The sequence below is a fragment of the Pecten maximus genome, chromosome 12 (assembly GCF_902652985.1).
Source record: "Pecten maximus chromosome 12, xPecMax1.1, whole genome shotgun sequence".
Classification (NCBI taxonomy): domain Eukaryota; kingdom Metazoa; phylum Mollusca; class Bivalvia; order Pectinida; family Pectinidae; genus Pecten; species Pecten maximus.
The window spans coordinates 22,160,945-22,180,398 of NC_047026.1; the positions used below are offsets into that span (position 1 = coordinate 22,160,945).

Consider the following 19,454-nt stretch of genomic DNA (forward strand, 5'->3'; position numbering starts at 1 on the left):
TGAAAGAAATTTTTAACTGGTACGAATGCTTGTTCATTAGTCTTTTCTAGAAGACTTATAAGTGTTTCTTAGGCTACTGAACCTGGCATTATATACCGTGCTTCACTGCTGGGAAAGTACTGTCCGTACCTTTTAGAAAATGTAAAAGCGAGGTTGAGACCTCACGCAGAAGGGAGTTCCAATCAGGGGGGATAACTCCCACTACAATATCAATAAAAGTACTGACAAAATGCCAGATTTAACAAGTGTAATGAAACAATAGTAATATGTCCAAAGAAATGAAACCTGAAATTTCCTTGTGCATAATGGTGAGCATAACTGCTTATGTCTATATTCATGATTTGTAAGATGTATAATGCATCAGTGCGAATCTATCGTGCAGACTGCTTTCAGCGTGTATTGCTGAAAATGTTAGCAGAATTATAAACGCACCAGGACTTGTAATAATTGATTCTGATGTTACCGCTTTGCAACTTACAGCTGAACATACAAAACTCAAATTTTCCAGCTGACTGTACAGATCGATTTTATACTGTTTTATTTCATTCATTTAAATTTCTTATAAATCTGATACATAACAAATAAAATTGTCGATATCTGTGAATACTTAAATCAAAATTGTATGCAAATGTATATTATCAAATTATGGACACAGTACACTAATCATGCAAGCTCATCCAGGACTATTGTCAAGGGAAAACCGTTAGCAAGATAGAGAATTTTGTCAATGATGAAGAACATTTTGCCCATCTCTATGACGTAAAATTGTCAGGACAAACATTCAAATGAACATCAAGGATTGGTAATTCTATAAATAAGTATTGAAATAAACACTCAAGGACAAATCCTTATAAAGAAAAAGTCATTATCAAGGACATACAAATGTGAACGGCCCCGATATCTTATTTTTGCAAACTCATCATTCCATATAAATGTTGTATCATTATGTCTTGAACACCGAGATTACCAATTATAATGAGTTTGTAAAGGGAAAATGATACCACAGTCAATGTGTATTATCTAATCCATTAACTCCAGAAAAAGCAGTAGTACGTCATTGTCAACATAACAGCTGCCAATTAGTGCTTTATTTTCTATACTACAAAAGGCTTGTTCTTTTGTTGACAGGCATTGTACTTTATAGTCTACTGTTGAATTAGAACATTTTTCAATTATAATGTTCTAAGTTTTTGCATTATTTAGTATATCCATAACTAAAATTTACTGTATACCACATTTATCCACAAAAAAGCCCTAGCCCTTTTTTACGTATGCAGAATCATAAATTCTAAAACACTGTACCAATGCTTGAAATGATTCATAGACATAAGCCCTCCACAAACTTAAGCACTATGTATAAACTTCTACACTAGGATAGGGGGCTTATTAGAGGATAAATATGGTACCAAAATTTTTACACTAGAGGAGGGGGCTTATTTGAGGATAAATAAGGTACTAAACTTTTACACTAGGGGAGGGGCTTATTTGAGGATAAATATTTTACTAATTTTTTACACTAGGGGAGAAGGCTTATTTGAGGATAAATATTTCACTTAATTTTTACACTAGGGAGGGGTTTATTTGTGGATAAATATGGTACTAAACTTTAACACTAGGGGAGAGCTAGGGCTTCTTTGAGGATAAATATTGTACTAAATTTATACAATAGGGGAGAAGGCTTATTTGAGGATAAATATTTCACTTAATTTTTACACTAGGGAGGGGTTTATTTGTGGATAAATATGGTACTAAACTTTAACACTAGGGGAGAGCTAGGGCTTCTTTGAGGATAAATATTGTACTAAATTTATACAATAGGGGAGGGGTTTATTCGATAATGAATGTGATACTAAACTTTAACACTAGGGGAGGGGCTTATTTGAGGATAAATATTTCACTAAACTTTTACACTAGGGGAGGGGCTTATTTGAGGATAAATATGGTACTAAACTTTTACACTAGAGGAGGGGCTTATTTGAGGATAAATATTGTACTAATTTTTTACACTAGGGGAGAGGGCTTATTTGAGGATGAATATTGTACTAAATTTTTACAATAGGGGAGGGGTTTATTTGATGATGAATGTGATACTAAACTTTAATACTAGGGGAGAGGGCTTTTGAGGATAAATACAGTATGTAATTAAAGTATCATTTTACTATATTGTTATGAAGTCAACTTCAACACGTACATACTACTAGCAGAGCTAGAGTCTTGATCACTTTACCATATAAGGTAATAGGCACAAGTAGGTAGAAAACTCCAACCCTGGTGACTTAAGTACAGTGTACGTTAGCTGCACTACAGAAACCGGGGATTTAAAGTAACATCACAAGTATAAATCAAGCATTAATCACCTTTGTAGGCCAGGACTTTCAGATAGCCTCATTGAAAATGCTTCAAATGAGATTTCACTGCTAAATTGTTCCAAATTCAAGCCAGAATTTACACATTCTTACACACAACTCTAACACAAATTGTGTATTTATTTTTTATACCTTTTTAACTTGCCGTCGAAAAGGTGTATAATGCACAGAATTTATCTTGACTTGCTTCAATTCGTTCCCAGTAAGGATTAGCTATGTCAGAAGTACGTATTGCCTTCCTGTTTCAGTTTCTACCACGACCCAATGTCCCCCCAGGGGTTAAGCTGATCAACACATTCCTATTTTCTCACCAATGCTCCCTGGTATTACAAACTTACACAGTAAGCAGAAGCGAAAACATAAAAACACTTGTGTAAGGTCGCAATTATATTTTGATATCATTCCATGTGACATGAAATCGTCACAGAGATTTCTCTCTGATCCACTCTAGGGAAGATACAAAATCTTCATCTCCCAACCTCGATCCTCACAACCTCGCTCTACGTACTGGCTCACTCGAAGCACTGAGTGCATCATCCGTAATCAGAAATATTTTGTCTGGAAAAAAATTATTTTGTTATTAAGATGACAATTCAACATATAATCTAATTGTTTATATCTATCCATTGTGTTGGCAATAACAGATATTTTCATCTTATTTTCCATTTCAAGTATAATTCAGAACCGACAAAACATATCATACACAATATGAAACCATTAGCTGAAGAGTGTTAATTCTTACATTTTGATGAAAGCAATTCAACTTCAAGATAATCATAAAACTGTTCTTTCTTTTTACGATGAGATTTTAAGAAAATATGCCGAGATCAATGACCAGTAAAGGATGCAGTAATTTACCTATAAATGCCTACTGGCATATTCCATCGATTTTGTTAGATCGACTCATACAACGCATTATCTGTGGAGTTGTAAACTTAGAAGAAACAAGCCAGCTAATTGCCTCAGCAGCACAGAGGTGACAAGTGTTGACACACTTCAGTTTAAACACAATATGTCAGCTCTCTCCTGCTGACGCTAATCAGTATGTACATGGGTAGAAATTTTGCAGTTTAATTCAATTTTGTATTACAAGGAATACTTCCTCGATCATTGAAGCCAGGTATTGCTTTGATAATTGAGTGAATGAAGTTATACAGTAACGGAAGATAACATCACACAGAACAGGTAGTATGACATCTATATTTCCAGGATATTTACATACATGTTAACTGTTTATAAAGTAACTTACAAGGGTTTTTCTTTTTAAATTTGTTACGATTATTGAATGAAAATTCATTGATGTAATTTGAATCTTAAATTTCATTTTTACAGGCAAGCGAGGGCAAATCTGGTAACCATAGGGATGGCATACTTCTGATACCATGACCAAGGCAGTGCGACAATAAACAAGGCTTACAGAACAACATCTGTGATAGCGCTGACACAGCAATCCTATAACATCCACACCGCGATTTGTCACTCGAAGATACAGTCCAAGGTTTTGGATAAGAAAACTGTATTTGTGTTAAAGTGATTATTGTGAGATTCTAGTGGAACACCGGAGGACAGACTAATGCTGACAATACACAATACTGTAGCTACTAACTGTGAGTCAACATGTCTGATGGCCTCTTTACTTTTTAATGATTGGCCTAACTTCTTAACAAACGGCTGCCCTGCGGTATCTACTCTCTAGCCAATGACTGTGCTGCAATGTCTACTCTCTAACAAATGGCTGTGCTGCAATGTCTTCTCTCTAACCAATGGCTGCCCTGCAGTATCTACTCTCTAGCCAATGACTGTGCTGCAATGTCTACTCTCTAGCAAATGACTGTGCTGCAATGTCTACTCTCTAACCAATGGCTGTGCTGCAATGTCTACTCTCTAACCAATGGCTGCCCTGCGGTACCAATCTCTAGCCAATGACTGTGCTGCAATGTCTACTCTCTAACACATGGCTGTGCTGCAATGTCTACTCTCTAACCAATGGCTGCCCTGGGGTATCTACTCTCTAGCCAATGACTGTGCTGCAATGTCTACTCTCTAACCAATGACTAGTACGGTGTTATTCCCATTGAAGTTACACCAATAATATCCAACTGGCATAAGCAGAATGCTAAATGACAATTCACAGAAAAGTTTATGACCATATCTTCAGTGTATCAACAGAACAGACACGAATAAATGACCTTGGATCTTACTAATTGAAAATATGAGGGCACAAAAGAAGTTGTAACAACATTGCCTCCTTTGTCGTAACCAATGAGACTATTTGAACTCTTGAGTGACAGAGATTTATCTAAACTGTTCTGCTTGTGTTGTGTAATATACCTGACAGAACAAAAGTTGAACTTTTACAGTGAGAGGATTAATTGAACCCAATGGAAACCACTTAATTTTGATGTACTCCTTGGATCATATATGGATCTTCGTGGATTATTAGTAAGTCAAACAATAAAAACACTGGAGATTGATTGGTAATCATTTTATAAACCTTTTTATCTGTGATATTTCTGTGTGTAATTATAAATGAATCCCTACATCAACCTGTGACAACATAGAAGACAATGTTGATCTGAATGGATGTAACTAATTTTGTGATGTACCACGAGAATGACTTCCTTTTCTAGGATTTATGAATTTTAATCCAGCTGTTTTTCCAATGTCAACAACCATATCGTCCATGACTGAATGTTAATCACAATGGAATTTTTTAAAAATACAACGAAATCTCCACGAGACTCGCTGATCCTGCCTCTGGATCAGGAATCGAGTGTTTACGAACATTACAACCAATACAGCATGCTGGCCAATTCCACCAATGGAGACATGGTCTTTGGGATGGAACACCTTCGAGCCAATCTCTGCATGTCTAACTCGACACAATGGAAACTAGCCGATCCGGTATGTTCCCTAAACTTCACCTCTTTCTGGGTACTTGTATTTGTGGCTATTCTTTTGGGAATTATCACCCTTTGGACAATATTTGGAAATTTTCTCGTGTGTTTTGCATTGTACAAGTTTCCGAATCTACGATCAATGTCCAACTGTCTAATTGGGAACTTGGCAATGAGTGATTCGCTTCTGGCCTTAACAGTATTACCCATCTCAACAGGAAATGACCTGCTGGGATACTGGATATTTGGGGATGTGATGTGTCGCGTGTGGCTGTGTATCGACGTACTTTACTGCACAGCCTCAATATGGGGCCTAGTTACTATTGCAGTGGACCGCTATACAGCCACTGTATATCCTGTGTGGTATTTCGAACGGCGATCTCCGATGCGAGCTTTAGCTTACATTATATTCGTTTGGCTATTCTCAATTGTTGTGTCCCTCGCCCCTTTTATTGGGTGGAGAGAAATGATCCCGGAATTATACCAGTATAATGACATCCTAAATCGCTACGAATGTGTTCTATTCCAGACGGAAGGATACGTGGTTTATTCCGCCATGTGCTCGTTTGTGATTCCTATTGTTCTAATGTCGTTCTTGTATGTTAGAATATTCTTTGTGCTGAAAAAACGTATGAAGCATCTGAAACCAAAACGCAACTTTTCGCTTCCAATGGAAAGTGATATGGAAAGTGGGGTTATACCCGAAAGTAACAGTCGTCTGGAATTACATTCTAGTGATTTTACACAGATGAAAGATCAAGCCACACAGATAAGTCCAATGCTTGGAAAATCATCAGGAAACTTCCTATTGGAACCCAAATCCTCTGTTTACTTAGGCCAGAAGATGCCATTATCAAAAGAAACCAATATATCTACTGATAGTACAAAACCTCTTAATGAAGATGACGATAAAATAAAAATATACCAGAAACCCACAAATGACTATGGAATAAACGACAAGGGCACTTGCAATAATAAAAATATTAAGTCAGATTTCAAAAGTCTACCACCAATAAACTGGTCCAAGGACGGCATCTCCCCACCAAAAATTAGCATCATACCTACCCAAAGCTGTCAGGAATCCTTTATGGATGATGAAAATGACGAATCCACGAGTAATTCTGATAACCTGGTCCATTGTCTACCCAAGAAAAATGGCCACTGTCACAGAGACAAGGGAAATAAAACGGAGGAGCACAAAGGCAACAATTCTCATAACTCCAGTACAAAGAAGCGTGCCAAAAGAAGCTCAAATGCACGGATAAAAAAACACAAGAACTCTTTCACACGGAGAAATGGAAAACTGAACAGTATAAAAACTAAATACGAGTTACGAGAACAAAGGGCAACGAAAAGAATGGCCATTGTCATGGCTTGTTTTACAGTATGCTGGATACCGTTTTTGTTCATGTATACGATTAGAAGTTTTTGTGCCTCCTGTGATCTGAATGTACATATACAGGCTGCGATCATCTGGCTAGGATACGCCAACTCTGCGCTCAACCCCATACTTTACACATTATTTAACGACGATTTCAGAAAAGCTTTTAAAACAATTCTTCATCTTGGGAAACAGAAAAAGAAAAAGAAGAAAAACTCAAAAAGACAAGAGTGAACTTGGAATACGTGTTTAAAATAAGAAGTTTCATTTTCTAACTCTTCAAATGTCTCCCTATATTTCTCTAGCTCACGGCTGTACCAGAACATGTCTAACACCATTCAGTATTTGTTAAATGCCTGTCCATTAGCTGTCCATATTACATCACTGCCAATCACTACTTACTTTTAGGATTGTATTGTGCCATACTTATTACAAAAACACATACTGTAAATTGTGATATTTTGGTGTCAGGAAATTTTGTCATTTTTTTCATTTTTTTTTCAAAATGCAGGCTGGTTTTATTTTGGTGTAGCTATAAATTTAATATTTTCATCAATCCTGTGTCAAATTTTGGCACATTCAGATTTTTATGTTACAATCCAGACCTCTGCCACCTGAGATTGAGATAAAATGTATGATTTTCCCCTGTCCACCAGTTTTTTCATCATCGGCTATTACTTTTTAAGTCATGGCATTTCACAGACTGGAACATATGATCTTCCCATTTTGTTTAAAATACAAATAAGTTATTAATTAGTCAATAATAAAGCTGATGCAAGTGTCAGCCAACTTACAAAATATATTGTTACATTTCGGCTCAGTCGGACAAAGAATTAATAAATACTGTGTGAACTTACCTGATCTACAATATGAATAGTACTCGTGTTTACACAAACATCAAAGGAAAATTTACAAGTAGGTAAGCCATTATTTACAAAAAATTAAGGAATCATGACATCATGAACTTTATCAATGTATAAGAAAACAGCACATTTTATGTGAATAAGCAGAAAGAAATGCTCCGTAGTTTTCACAGAAATTTAGCCACATCATCTAATCAGCAAGCCGCAAAACGATACATCCGTAATATTTCATACTGACAACATTATAATTTGGTGAGTTAAATTTTGGAGCTTTCACGTCAAGCACCAAATAAACCCAAAATGTAAACATAGCCAAAATATCCCAATTTACAGTATGAGGTTGTAGTAATTCAAGCAAAGATGTGTATTATTCTAGAACTGTATTATAGGTATAGGTATTTAGACCGAATAATTATATATAGATAAGCGGCTGTTTCCGTGGAAATGATAAAAGTCAGAATTCATATTATTTCGGTTGAATGAGACAAGTCTGTAGTTGGTATCAACATGCAATGCTTTGGGTATCCCGTTTTGCTGTTAATAAACAGAAATTCCATATACAGTATCATCATTTGTTTTTGAGATGTTAGATGGTTCATGAATCCCCTTTTGCCTCCTTAATCCAACATTAGTATAGGTTGTTTCTGAAATGTATAAGATGGTTAAATTGGGTATCTATTTCGCTAAACGATAAATTGTTCTATAACTCGATCTCCATAGACAGCACGCCATTCAGTAACTAGCAGACAATCTGAGTTCATGACAATTTTTATATTTACGCTTTTATTAGTGGCTTTTACCGACACATCATAACTGCTTCCATTTGTATGAAAAGACATCAATACCTACAGCAGTCGAGAAGCAGAAAAGTAAATTGGTAAGAATGAAGACGTCTGGCCACTTCTTAGGATTAAAATTTAAAGAGAAAAATTCAAAAATTCAAAAAAAAAAAAGATTTTTTTTACTGAATAATCTGAATATATGTAATAGTCTGCATGTGAATCTAAATTTTGAATAAAATTTAAATATGCAAATTATATTTATCTAAAAATATTTTGGTGATATGCTGGAAATATCTGCTGTCTATTATACTGGTATATGTATGTTTTAATATGACAGACATGAAACTGTCAAACATTACAGAAATTATTATTTAAGAAATAATTAACGATGATTTGTGTATTATTGCAGGATATACAACGAGGACGAGGATATTTTGCAATTAAATCAATAACGAAGGCTGCAGGCCTGAGTTATTAATTAAAATTGCAAAATATCGGAGTCCGAGTTGTATATCCTGCAACAATACACGAGTCAAAGTTGATTATTTCTATTCTACCATGTACTGTTTAGTTCTGAGATCGACCTCTTTCTAATAGAAAAACAGCAAAGAAACCCCGGGAAAACCTTATTTCTTGAGTATTGTATTATTTGTTGATGAAATATACAGACAATACAGTACTACGATCAAGAGCATCTATCATATGACATTGATTTTGAAAATAAAAAAAAAAAAGGATAAAAAAAGGAAAGAAAAAGAAAAAAAGTGGGGCCTCCGTAGGATTCGAACTCGCGTCGTGATAAAAATATATTGAAAGACTAACCCATTAGCCCACTCGGCTATAGTAACCTTTTATGAAATGGGTGAATATTAGATATTTAAAATTGTGATAGCCGTGACTCACGACCGTGTATTATTGGCACGAGCGTGGGTTATTGAAAATAATCCATGGTTTTAAACCAATCAAAACCGGCGTTACATAGCAAACATGGTAGAATTCAATTTATTAAATGCTTGGAAAATTAGAAAAGTCCAAAAGCTGTAAAATGTAAAATAGTATTAGGTCCATATTGTATGTTTCAAAGTCCTAAACATATGACTATTAATACACAGATGTAGAACTATTTCATGAGTCTTACATAGATATTACGGTGACAATCATGTGTAGTACTAGCTTTGTTCTCTCACCATATATACAGACAGGGTATGAATAATTTTCAATCTAATTTCTAATCTTTGAATCATAATGGCAATGTGAAGACAATGATTTTCAATGTCAAATATATTATGTATTGTAGATCTGGATACTGAAACACAAAATCTGTTAATGATAATTATTTATTAAAGTGATTTAGTTCTAATTACGATGTACAATGTATTGAAAACAATGCAGATTCCACCAACACTTATAATTACTGTAGTTGAAAAGAAATTTTATCATATATAATAATACTTGATTGTCTATGCTAGAAAGGTACAATGACATTTTCTTCGTTTTCTGCTGAAATTGACAAATTGACAGATTAATACATAGAAGTCGTCAGGATTTCTACCAAACTTAACATTAAACAATGAATCACCATCAACACATCAATTAAAACACTCTCATCACTCATCATTGCTTCATTCAGATATACCTTCATCACTGAATTATACACCCTGATGTACCATTAATTCATTCGGATACCCTCTGGTCTTACCACTGATCTGATTACTCACGATCAAACCTCCAAGTGAAATGTCTTGCAGTGATTTACAAATCAGACCTGTTCAGAATTTAATAGCTGGATCCTATATAGAATTTCCAGTCTGACGAATAACACTATTATATTAAAGAAACCCGAGTTTTAATCTACCATCCAAGGTCAATACATCCTATTTCAAGACTAATGGAAAACTCAGACTTTCCACAATACTGGTTCATGATTTAACACAGGGGACAGGGAGACTACAATGTAACACAGGGGACAGGGAGACTACAATGTAACACAGGGGACAGGGAGACTACAATGTAACACAGGGGACAGGGAACCTACAATGTAACACAGGGGACAGGGAGACTACAATGTAACACAGGGGACAGGGAACCTCCAATGTAACACAGGGGACAGGGAACCTCCAATGTTACACAGGGGACAGGGAACCTCCAATGTAACACAGGGGACAGGGAACCTCCAATGTAACACAGGGGACAGGGAAACTACAATGTAACACAGGGGACAGGGAACCTCCAATGTAACACAGGGGACAGGGAACCTCCAATGTAACACAGGGGACAGGGAAACTACAATGTAACACAGGGGACAGGGAACCTCCAATGTAACAGGGGACAGGGAACCTCCAATGTAACACAGGGGACAGGGAACCTCCAATGTAACAGGGGACAGGGAACCTCCAATGTAACACAGGGGACAGGGAAACTACAATGTAACACAGGGGACAGGGAACCTCCAATGTAACACAGGGGACAGGGAACCTCCAATGTAACACAGGGGACAGGGAAACTACAATGTAACACAGGGGACAGGGAACCTCCAATGTAACACAGGGGACAGGGAACCTCCAATGTAACACAGGGGACAGGGAACCTCCAATGTAACACAGGGGACAGGGAGACTACAATGTAACACAGGGGAAGGGAACCTCCAATGTAACACAGGGGACAGGGAGACTACAATGTAACACAGGGGACAGGGAACCTCCAATATAACACAGGGGACAGGGAACCTCCAATGTAACACAGGGGACAGGGAACCTCCAATATAACACAGGGGACAGGGAACCTCCAATGTAACACAGGGGACAGGGAAACTACAATGTAACACAGGGGACAGGGAAACTCAAACATAACACAGGGGACAGGGAAACTCAACATAACACAGAGGACAGGGAAACTACAATGTAACACAGGGACAGGGAAACTCCAATGTAACACAGGGGACAAGGAACCTCCAATGTAACACAGGGGACAGGGAGACTACAATGTAACACAGGGGACAGGGAACCTCCAATGTAACACAGGGGACAGGGAAACTACAATGTAACACAGGGGACAGGGAACCTCTAATGTAACACAGGGGACAGGGAAACTACAATGTAACACAGGGGACAGGGAGACTACAATGTAACACAGGGGACAGGGAACCTCCAATGTAACACAGGGGACAGGGAACCTCCAATGTTACACAGGGGACAGGGAGCCTCCAATGTAACACAGGGGACAGGGAACCTCCAATGTAACACAGGGGACAGGGAAACTCAAACATAACACAGAGGACAGGGAAACTACAATGTAACACAGGGGACAGGGAACCTCCAATGTAACACAGGGGACAGGGAACCTCCAATATAACACAGGGGACAGGGAACCTCTAATGTAACACAGGGGACAGGGAAACTACAACGTAACACAGGGGACAGGGAAACTACAATGTAACACAGGGGACAGGGAACCTCCAATGTAACACAGGGGACAGGGAAACTACAATGTAACACAGGGGACAGGGAACCTCCAATGTAACACAGGGGACAGGGAACCTCCAATGTAACACAGGGGACAGGGAACCTCCAATGTAACACAGGGGACAGGGAAACTACAATGTAACACAGGGGACAGGGAACCTCCAATGTAACACAGGGGACAGGGAACCTCCAATGTAACACAGGGGACAGGGAAACTACAATGTAACACAGGGGACAGGGAAACTCCAATGTAACACAGGGGACAGGGAACCTCCAATGTAACACAGGGGACAGGGAACCTCCAATGTAACACAGGGACAGGGAAACTACAATGTAACATAGGGGAGAGGGAACCTCCAATGTAACACAGGGGAGAGGGAACCTCCAATATAACACAGGGGACAGGGAACCTCCAATATAACACAGGGGACAGGGAACCTACAATGTAACACAGGGGACGGGGAACCTCCTATGTAACAAAGGGGACAGGGAACCTTCAATGTAACACAGGGGACAGGGAAACTCCAATGTAACACAGGGGACAGGGAAACTCCAATGTAACACAGGGGACAGGGAAACTCCAATGTAACACAGGGGACAGGGAACCTCCAATGTAACACAGGGGACAGGGAACCTCAAACATAGCACAGGGGACAGGGAACCTCCAATGTAACACAGGGGACAGGGAACCTCCAATGTAACACAGGGGACAGGGAACCTCCAATGTAACACAGGGGACAGGGAGACTACAATGTAACATAGGGGACAGGGAACCTCCAATGTAACACAGGGGACATGGAACCTCCAATGTAACACAGGGGACAGGGAGACTACAATGTAACACAGGGGACAGGGAAACTAAAATGTAACACAGGGGACAGGGAAACTAAAATGTAACACAGGGGACAGGGAACCTCCATTTACCGGATTCAAAATTATGGATAAATACTGAAATGACTTCAATGGAGAATGATTTTCTCTGAAACATGGAATTAATTTATCTTTTGATCCCAGTAATCAATCCATTCTTTTGTAAAGTTGAAATTTATGCCATTGCTTTCAAAAACATTTCCAAAACAACCACTTTAGATATTAAAATGTTACTATGCATGTAACAGTATGCCACTGTCCATGTTTATGGGGAAACTCAGTTTTTAAAGACTGTATGTTTTCTCTGACAATTGTTTTTCATATGAAAAGAAGTCTTATCTATTTATAAAATAAATATACCATTATGTTATATGGCACTGTTAGCAAAATAATAATTTTTAGTGTATTTTAAGGCAGCAGTGCCATGCATTTGGTAATACATTCACTTGTACACAGAATTTGGCTAATGTACAAAGAATTTCTTTGGCGTTTTGTACATTAACACCTATATACATACAGACTTTTACTTAACAAGTCTAGGTAAACTTTGTACACAGAACAATTGCTCTGTTAAGTAGCAGTAAAATCATCATGAACAAAACTGAATGTGATTGGTTGATTTCTTATGGAAATAAAAGCAATTTGTTTTTAAACAGGAAAGTTGTACCTGTGTTTGATTCATGCTGAACCCATTTCCTGTGTATACCTTGGGGGGAAAAGCACCAACAGCTTCTGATCAACTCAGGAAGAAGCTGAACACAGAAATAAAAATATGTTCAGAAAAAATGTAAGAGTGAAGTTGAACATCAAAGACAACGCCACCTGAACATGGTGGGCTTGTTGGCCTTCTCTGCAACGACTGATGATTAATCCGGACCTCCTCGTTGTGTCTTGTCACGACGGACCAACACAAAACTCTATGAGTTTTGTATACAGAAACGTTTATGAGATACACAATCCTTTATAAAAGAAAAATGTAATTTGTTGTTTTCAGATTTTATATTAGTTTGCAAAGGATATTGACATTAAAAGAAAAATTGAAATCAATATTTGTAAAAAAAGAAAAAAGAAAGAAAAAAAAAAAAAAAAAGATTGACAAAAATAGATATTTTAGGTTTCATATACCCTGTGTTACATTGGCGTTTCCCTCTCCCCTATGTTATATTGGAGTTTCATATATGCATATACCTATAGCAGTGCTTCAATAACTGCATGAGCAAGAGATCAAGCACCAGCACATTGAGACCATGCATAGAAACCAGGGACAAATGTCTTTCTGCTCTCCAGCAGCACCTTATTATAGGTCCAAGTGTTGTTTATTGAAGGGCTTCATAAACCAATCAACAAGTTTGTCTATACAAGTCCTACTCCACGACCCTACATGTCGCTCACCCTTCCGTGGAAAGACCTCTCTACACTAGAGCCAATTCAGTTGGCTAACCAGGACTATTTGTGGTAAAAGGTACAATGATGTATATAAACAAAATCTCATGCCAGAAGCATTAAACATTGATTGAATGGGCTTGCTAACCTTCCAACTGAATTGTCTTGAAGCACCCAAGCAGAAACAGGCTCTCACGAAAATTTTATATATTGGTGTTAGCAGAAGTACAGTACACCGCTATCTGAGGCACCAGCGTCCAGCGGGACAAAAGCTAGGATGGCTCAATTCATGTGAATGATGTGCTGATATGGTGTCTTAGTGATGAACTTTTGACCTTGACAACAACCTTGAATCTCCAAAAAAGGGTAATGATGGTGTCAGAATTTCAATCTGATAAAATAATTTTTATAAGTATCTTCTTTCTTAATATACGGTCTACCCTCGTTATATCGTCACATTTCGTCCGTGTCAGTTATGGCGGTATAACGAGGGTGGCGTTAGTATCGAATCATGAAAATTACAACAGTAAAAGATAATGTTGTACCAATGTTTTAATCAATACACAATGAGTTTTGTCATTGACATATAAGACACCATGGTATTGACCGTACATTTCGTAGCTTACAAATACACATTTAATTATCAAACCCCTCTGACCATGATCAAGAAGAACACGCTTTCGTCTCGGGAGTTTCCATCTCGACTGACGAAGCCAAAACCATAAATAAGAACACTTATTACAAATCAAACCATACCTGTGTGTAGATGTCACATATATAAACATCGATATATATATCTACCTGAGCGATAGAAACTCATTCAAGCGTTAACTAAGTTACCTGTGAAAAAGGAAATACCCTAATTCTATAAATAGAACACTAAAGAGTTCCTCGATTGCAGAAAAAACGGACCATGATGGCGATATCGTCGAGGGTAATTAATATATAGGGATTCGGGACGTTTGTATTGTTATGAACGTGGCGGATGGCGGTATGCGAGGGTGGCGAACTTAACGAGGGAATTATATAGAAGGGAAATCCGTTCTAGGGGTATATAGGTGGTGGTATGCGAGGGTGGCGGTAGATTCGGGTGGCGATAGGTCGAGGGTACACTGTATTATTTCAAAATATGCAAAGGCAGTAACAGGATGTCGGTCAGTTAGCATTAAACTAGCCTCTCTGAAAATTATCTGAACAAACTATATAAGTTTAGGAGCAATTAAAAGTGTCCAGAAACAGTTAAAATCACTCCATCATTATCTGACATTACAATAAATCAAGGCAATTAGATGACAATTTCCTGTGTTTGAGACGGAACTGAGAACCACCAATAAATGAGAAATTCTCCCTATAGGTGCGATGGTAAGTAGCAGAAACCAAGACGATATATTGCAAAGATAACCCATTAGGATCGAGGCCGAGACTTTGAAGCCAATATAATTTAAGGATAATTAACTTTGGCATGAAAACTTAGGACTTGCCTACCTATAAGATTAAGTGTCAAATATTAATAAAAAGGGCCTAAATGTATATATGTATGTTTTGAAGCCTGAGACCATTTTAGGCAATCATTTAGGTGATACGGGAACAAAGAGACACAACTTTGTAAATATAGTGGAATATGAGACCATTGCATAGGTGTTTACATTTGAATTTAGTCTAACAATATGATAAACAATGAGCAAAGGGCCATAACTCTATATATCAGCAAAAGCCGGGCCACAACTCTCTCTATGTATAGCGAAATATAAAATCTTATTAGAAAATTCTAAATGCCACAGTGCATTTTTAGCTGTAAGCTTGACAAATTCATAAACTCTGTATACATATTGTAAAGGATGAGGTCAAATAAGGCAATTGTTTAAGAATGGTATGTTGATATACTCTGACATGACGAAGTCATGAACAAAGAACAACAACTCTGTATATATTTTGAAGCATAAGATCATATTAACAAAAGTAGAGGTTGTATATTGTAGTGTTAAAAAAGAGCCATTATAAACTCTGAGATCAGTCTGTGATACCACAACATTGCCAGGGGTAATTGCTTATAAAATATGGCAATATTGATGATAGCGTAGGTGGGATATCTTCAACATTATGGAAGATCAGAATCTGTTTTCATAACAGGAAGTCTCAATTAAGAAGATTTTTTAAAATTAAAGCATTGTGCTAAATTAAGATCATATGCTGATTGCACTTTCTGTATCTTATTTTCTACTCCAAATTTTGTCGTTTACCAATTAATCAATGTACTTATCTCTCCAAATCTAATTCTAAATCTTGTTTTCTTTAACACATATTGTCGGTTACTAATTAATCAACGCACTTATCTGTTAAAATTTAATGACATGCTAAGATTCAATATAAATTGTAATGCCAAGGGCTTGTAGAGATTTATTGAATCACCATATGGGTGTGACAGTTCCTATTTGATGAAGTTTCTTTTCAGATGTCATTGGGCTGTCTTGGCCATGTCTATAAGCATCTGTTACTTATCTGTATGTACGTACAACAAACATGGATTCTAAGACAAAGCAGACTTGATTTCGATCATCATTAGATAAGGTCCTGAGAATTTTAAAGTTGAACATAATTGCAGAGCAAGGTGGAACTTTACGACAGTTTGGGGATCAACATCCTTAATTGAGATTTTGAAATTTGCAACATCAGCCTCATTTAAGAAATTTAGGGACACAGGAAGACGCAATCACGGGACTTGTTGGCTACAAAAATGTGATTTGGCCTAGAAATCAGTGTAGCTACCAGAGGTAATGCAGATATCTACTCCGATAATGGCAAACCGGGAATAGACGCCTGCTACATTAATTGAAAGTATTCCATGTACAGCCTAAACAGATATATCAGAATCGAATAGTATGGGGGAAAAAATCTGGTTTTTATTTAGATAGTGGATGCTTGACTGGCAAAATGAACACCAACACGACAAGTCGGTGAAACACCTGGTTAAAAAGTGATTTTCTGATGATTCTAAAAATATGTTTGGGGACAGTTTGAGCACCCTGGATTGTGAATGCTATTCCAAATCGATCTTTTAATGTCAATATTTGTTACTGGGAGATTGGGTTCGTATAATTGTCTTGTTAATATCTTCATTAATGTCACAGATTTACCATTGGAGAAGATGGCGTGTGTTAACTTATTATTGATCTCCATTTTAAAGAGGCCATATGGCCACCATTAATTTCTATACATGGAAAATGTTTGTTAGGTTAATTAAGGCGGAAGGCTCCTCCTCGTTACACCTGTGTATATGATATGGCTGAAATACAAGCTGGCCTCATTTGTTTGTAGGCAATGACGGTGCAGTACATGATAAACTCCCGAGTGTCGTCAGGGGACACTGACCTCATCCAGTTAATGATTTGACAATTAAAACTTTCTCCTGACATCAATAAAAGTGCAATCTTGTGACATCAAGTGATATTGACTGCCTCCAATTAATTATTTGACATGATATCACACTCAAGTGATTTCAAGTGGCATTCACCTCTTCAGATTAATTATAAGGCATGACACCCCCTTGATATCAATTAAAGTGACATTGACCAACTACATTATAAGACATCACACCTTGGTGATATCAATTAAAGTGACATTGACCACATTTGATTACATTATAAGACATCGCACCTCAATGACATCAACTGGCACTGACCACATCAAATTACATAACATGACATCATGCATGCACACCTCAGTGATATCAATTTAAGTGACATTGACCACATCAAATTGAAATATAAGACATCGCACCTCAGTCATATCAACTAAAGTGAAACTGACTAGAATAATTAAAATCAATTATAAGACATATTACTCCCAGGGTGAAATCAATTAAAGTGACATCGACCTTTTCCTGTTTATCATTAGCCTCTATTAAAGTGAAATTGACCTTTTCCTGTTTATCATTAGACTCTAGACTTTACAGGAGTACCAGGAGGGATCCTGGTGCCGACCATTGTCTTTATTTGTCCTATGTTAGACTGATCTCTGTTGTAATGATTTGATTACAAGGATAGCCTAAATATTAAACATAAGAGATATCTAAGAAGAAATTTCTTTGAATCAGAAATAGTTTTTGTACTACACTTCAACTGTAAACCATTATTGCCCACCATCTGATGATTAAGGCTATAACTCTATACAAGCCTGATTTCCTGACACTTTCCCAGAACTCAACGGAAGGAGTAATTAAAATCTAAATTTTTCATTAGCAATACTTTGTGTTTGCTACTGAAAATTGGTCGCTGTACGAGGGCAGCCATATTGAGGGTTGAATTTGCACATGTATATAGTCTGTTTACTCTGATTGGCTTGCTAACATACTTAACATGTGGTGATTGGTTACCTGTTGTCTGATTGGTTACCTGTTGTCTGATTGGTTACCTGTTGACTGATTGGTTACCTGTTGTCTGATTGGTTACCTGTTGTCTGATTGGTTACCTGTTGTCTGATTGGTTACCTGTTGACTGATTGGTTACCTGTTGTCTGATTGGTTACTTGTTGTCTGATTGGTTACCTGTTGTCTGATTGGTTACCTGTTGTCTGATTGGTTACTTGTTGTCTGTGATGTCACCTTTTGTGGAGTAACAAGTTGGGAAATTTTTTTGGCAAACAAAAAGTGATTGATAAAGTCGGAGAGATCCGAATGTTCAGACTGGATTGTTGGACATTGTTTTCCTATTCCACTCATGATAGCACTGTTTGGTAATGGTCGAAAAAAAATCTTGAGTACATGTTCTCACCATCGGTAAGATAATTTACAGTACCACCTGACCAACAGGTTAACAGTTGTATGCTCATGGACGCACGGAACACCAAATCATATCTGTTAAATAAATTCTCAGCGTAACTACCTGAGATTCTACGTTCCATCTATCTCAAACTTTACTGACTGCTTACTAATAAATAATGCTGTTGGTAGTCCTTTTAAGTTTTCGGAAAGCCAATACTTATTGTGTATTATAACAATTTAAACAAGGAAAATCAATAAAACAATAAAAAACTACAATAGAATTTTAACTCTGAAAACTCAACAGAATAACACCATTACAAATGTTCCATACATTATAACAACTTTTATCAGTTCACAATCAAGACAAGAAACTGCTTCACAATCCTTCCTAAAAGCTACGTTAGTGCACCAGTAATACATCCTTAACAACAATAGCCTATGCCATACAGATAGATAGCATGCCTCCCTAACCTATATTTGCCACTTTTAATGTCTGCACTCAAAATGAAAAATGGAACTGTAAATTATGACTGGGAGTTGAAATGTGAATTCAAACACTTTATTCCATGTAACCAAATTTAGTAAAAGTTGCTTGAAGCAAAAAATCTATAAATTTCCTTTCATTTCCGTTCTAATAGAAAATATACTATATCACAAAGGTCTGGAGCATTTAGACGTCAATAGAATTTCTC

The 19,454-nt window shown here is 37.1% G+C and overlaps 2 protein-coding genes across 2 annotated transcripts in view; one reads left to right on the plus strand and one right to left on the minus strand.

The window, feature by feature from the left end:
• Positions 1-19,454, minus strand: part of LOC117338754 (phosphatidylinositide phosphatase SAC2-like) — a 485,191-nt gene that overhangs the window by 278,081 nt on the left and 187,656 nt on the right. The gene's annotated exons all lie outside the window — the stretch shown is intronic.
• On the plus strand, positions 3,764-8,006 carry LOC117338752 (octopamine receptor 2-like). Its single transcript, XM_033900070.1, has one exon. It carries the CDS (start codon positions 5,058-5,060, stop codon positions 6,876-6,878), a length of 1,821 nt encoding a protein of 606 aa, XP_033755961.1. The 5' UTR covers positions 3,764-5,057; the 3' UTR covers positions 6,879-8,006.

Excerpts from the sequence above, each read along its gene's own strand:
- LOC117338752 (XM_033900070.1), top strand. The coding sequence starts at position 5,058 with ATGTTAATCACAATGGAATTTTTTAAAAATACAACGAAATCTCCACGA.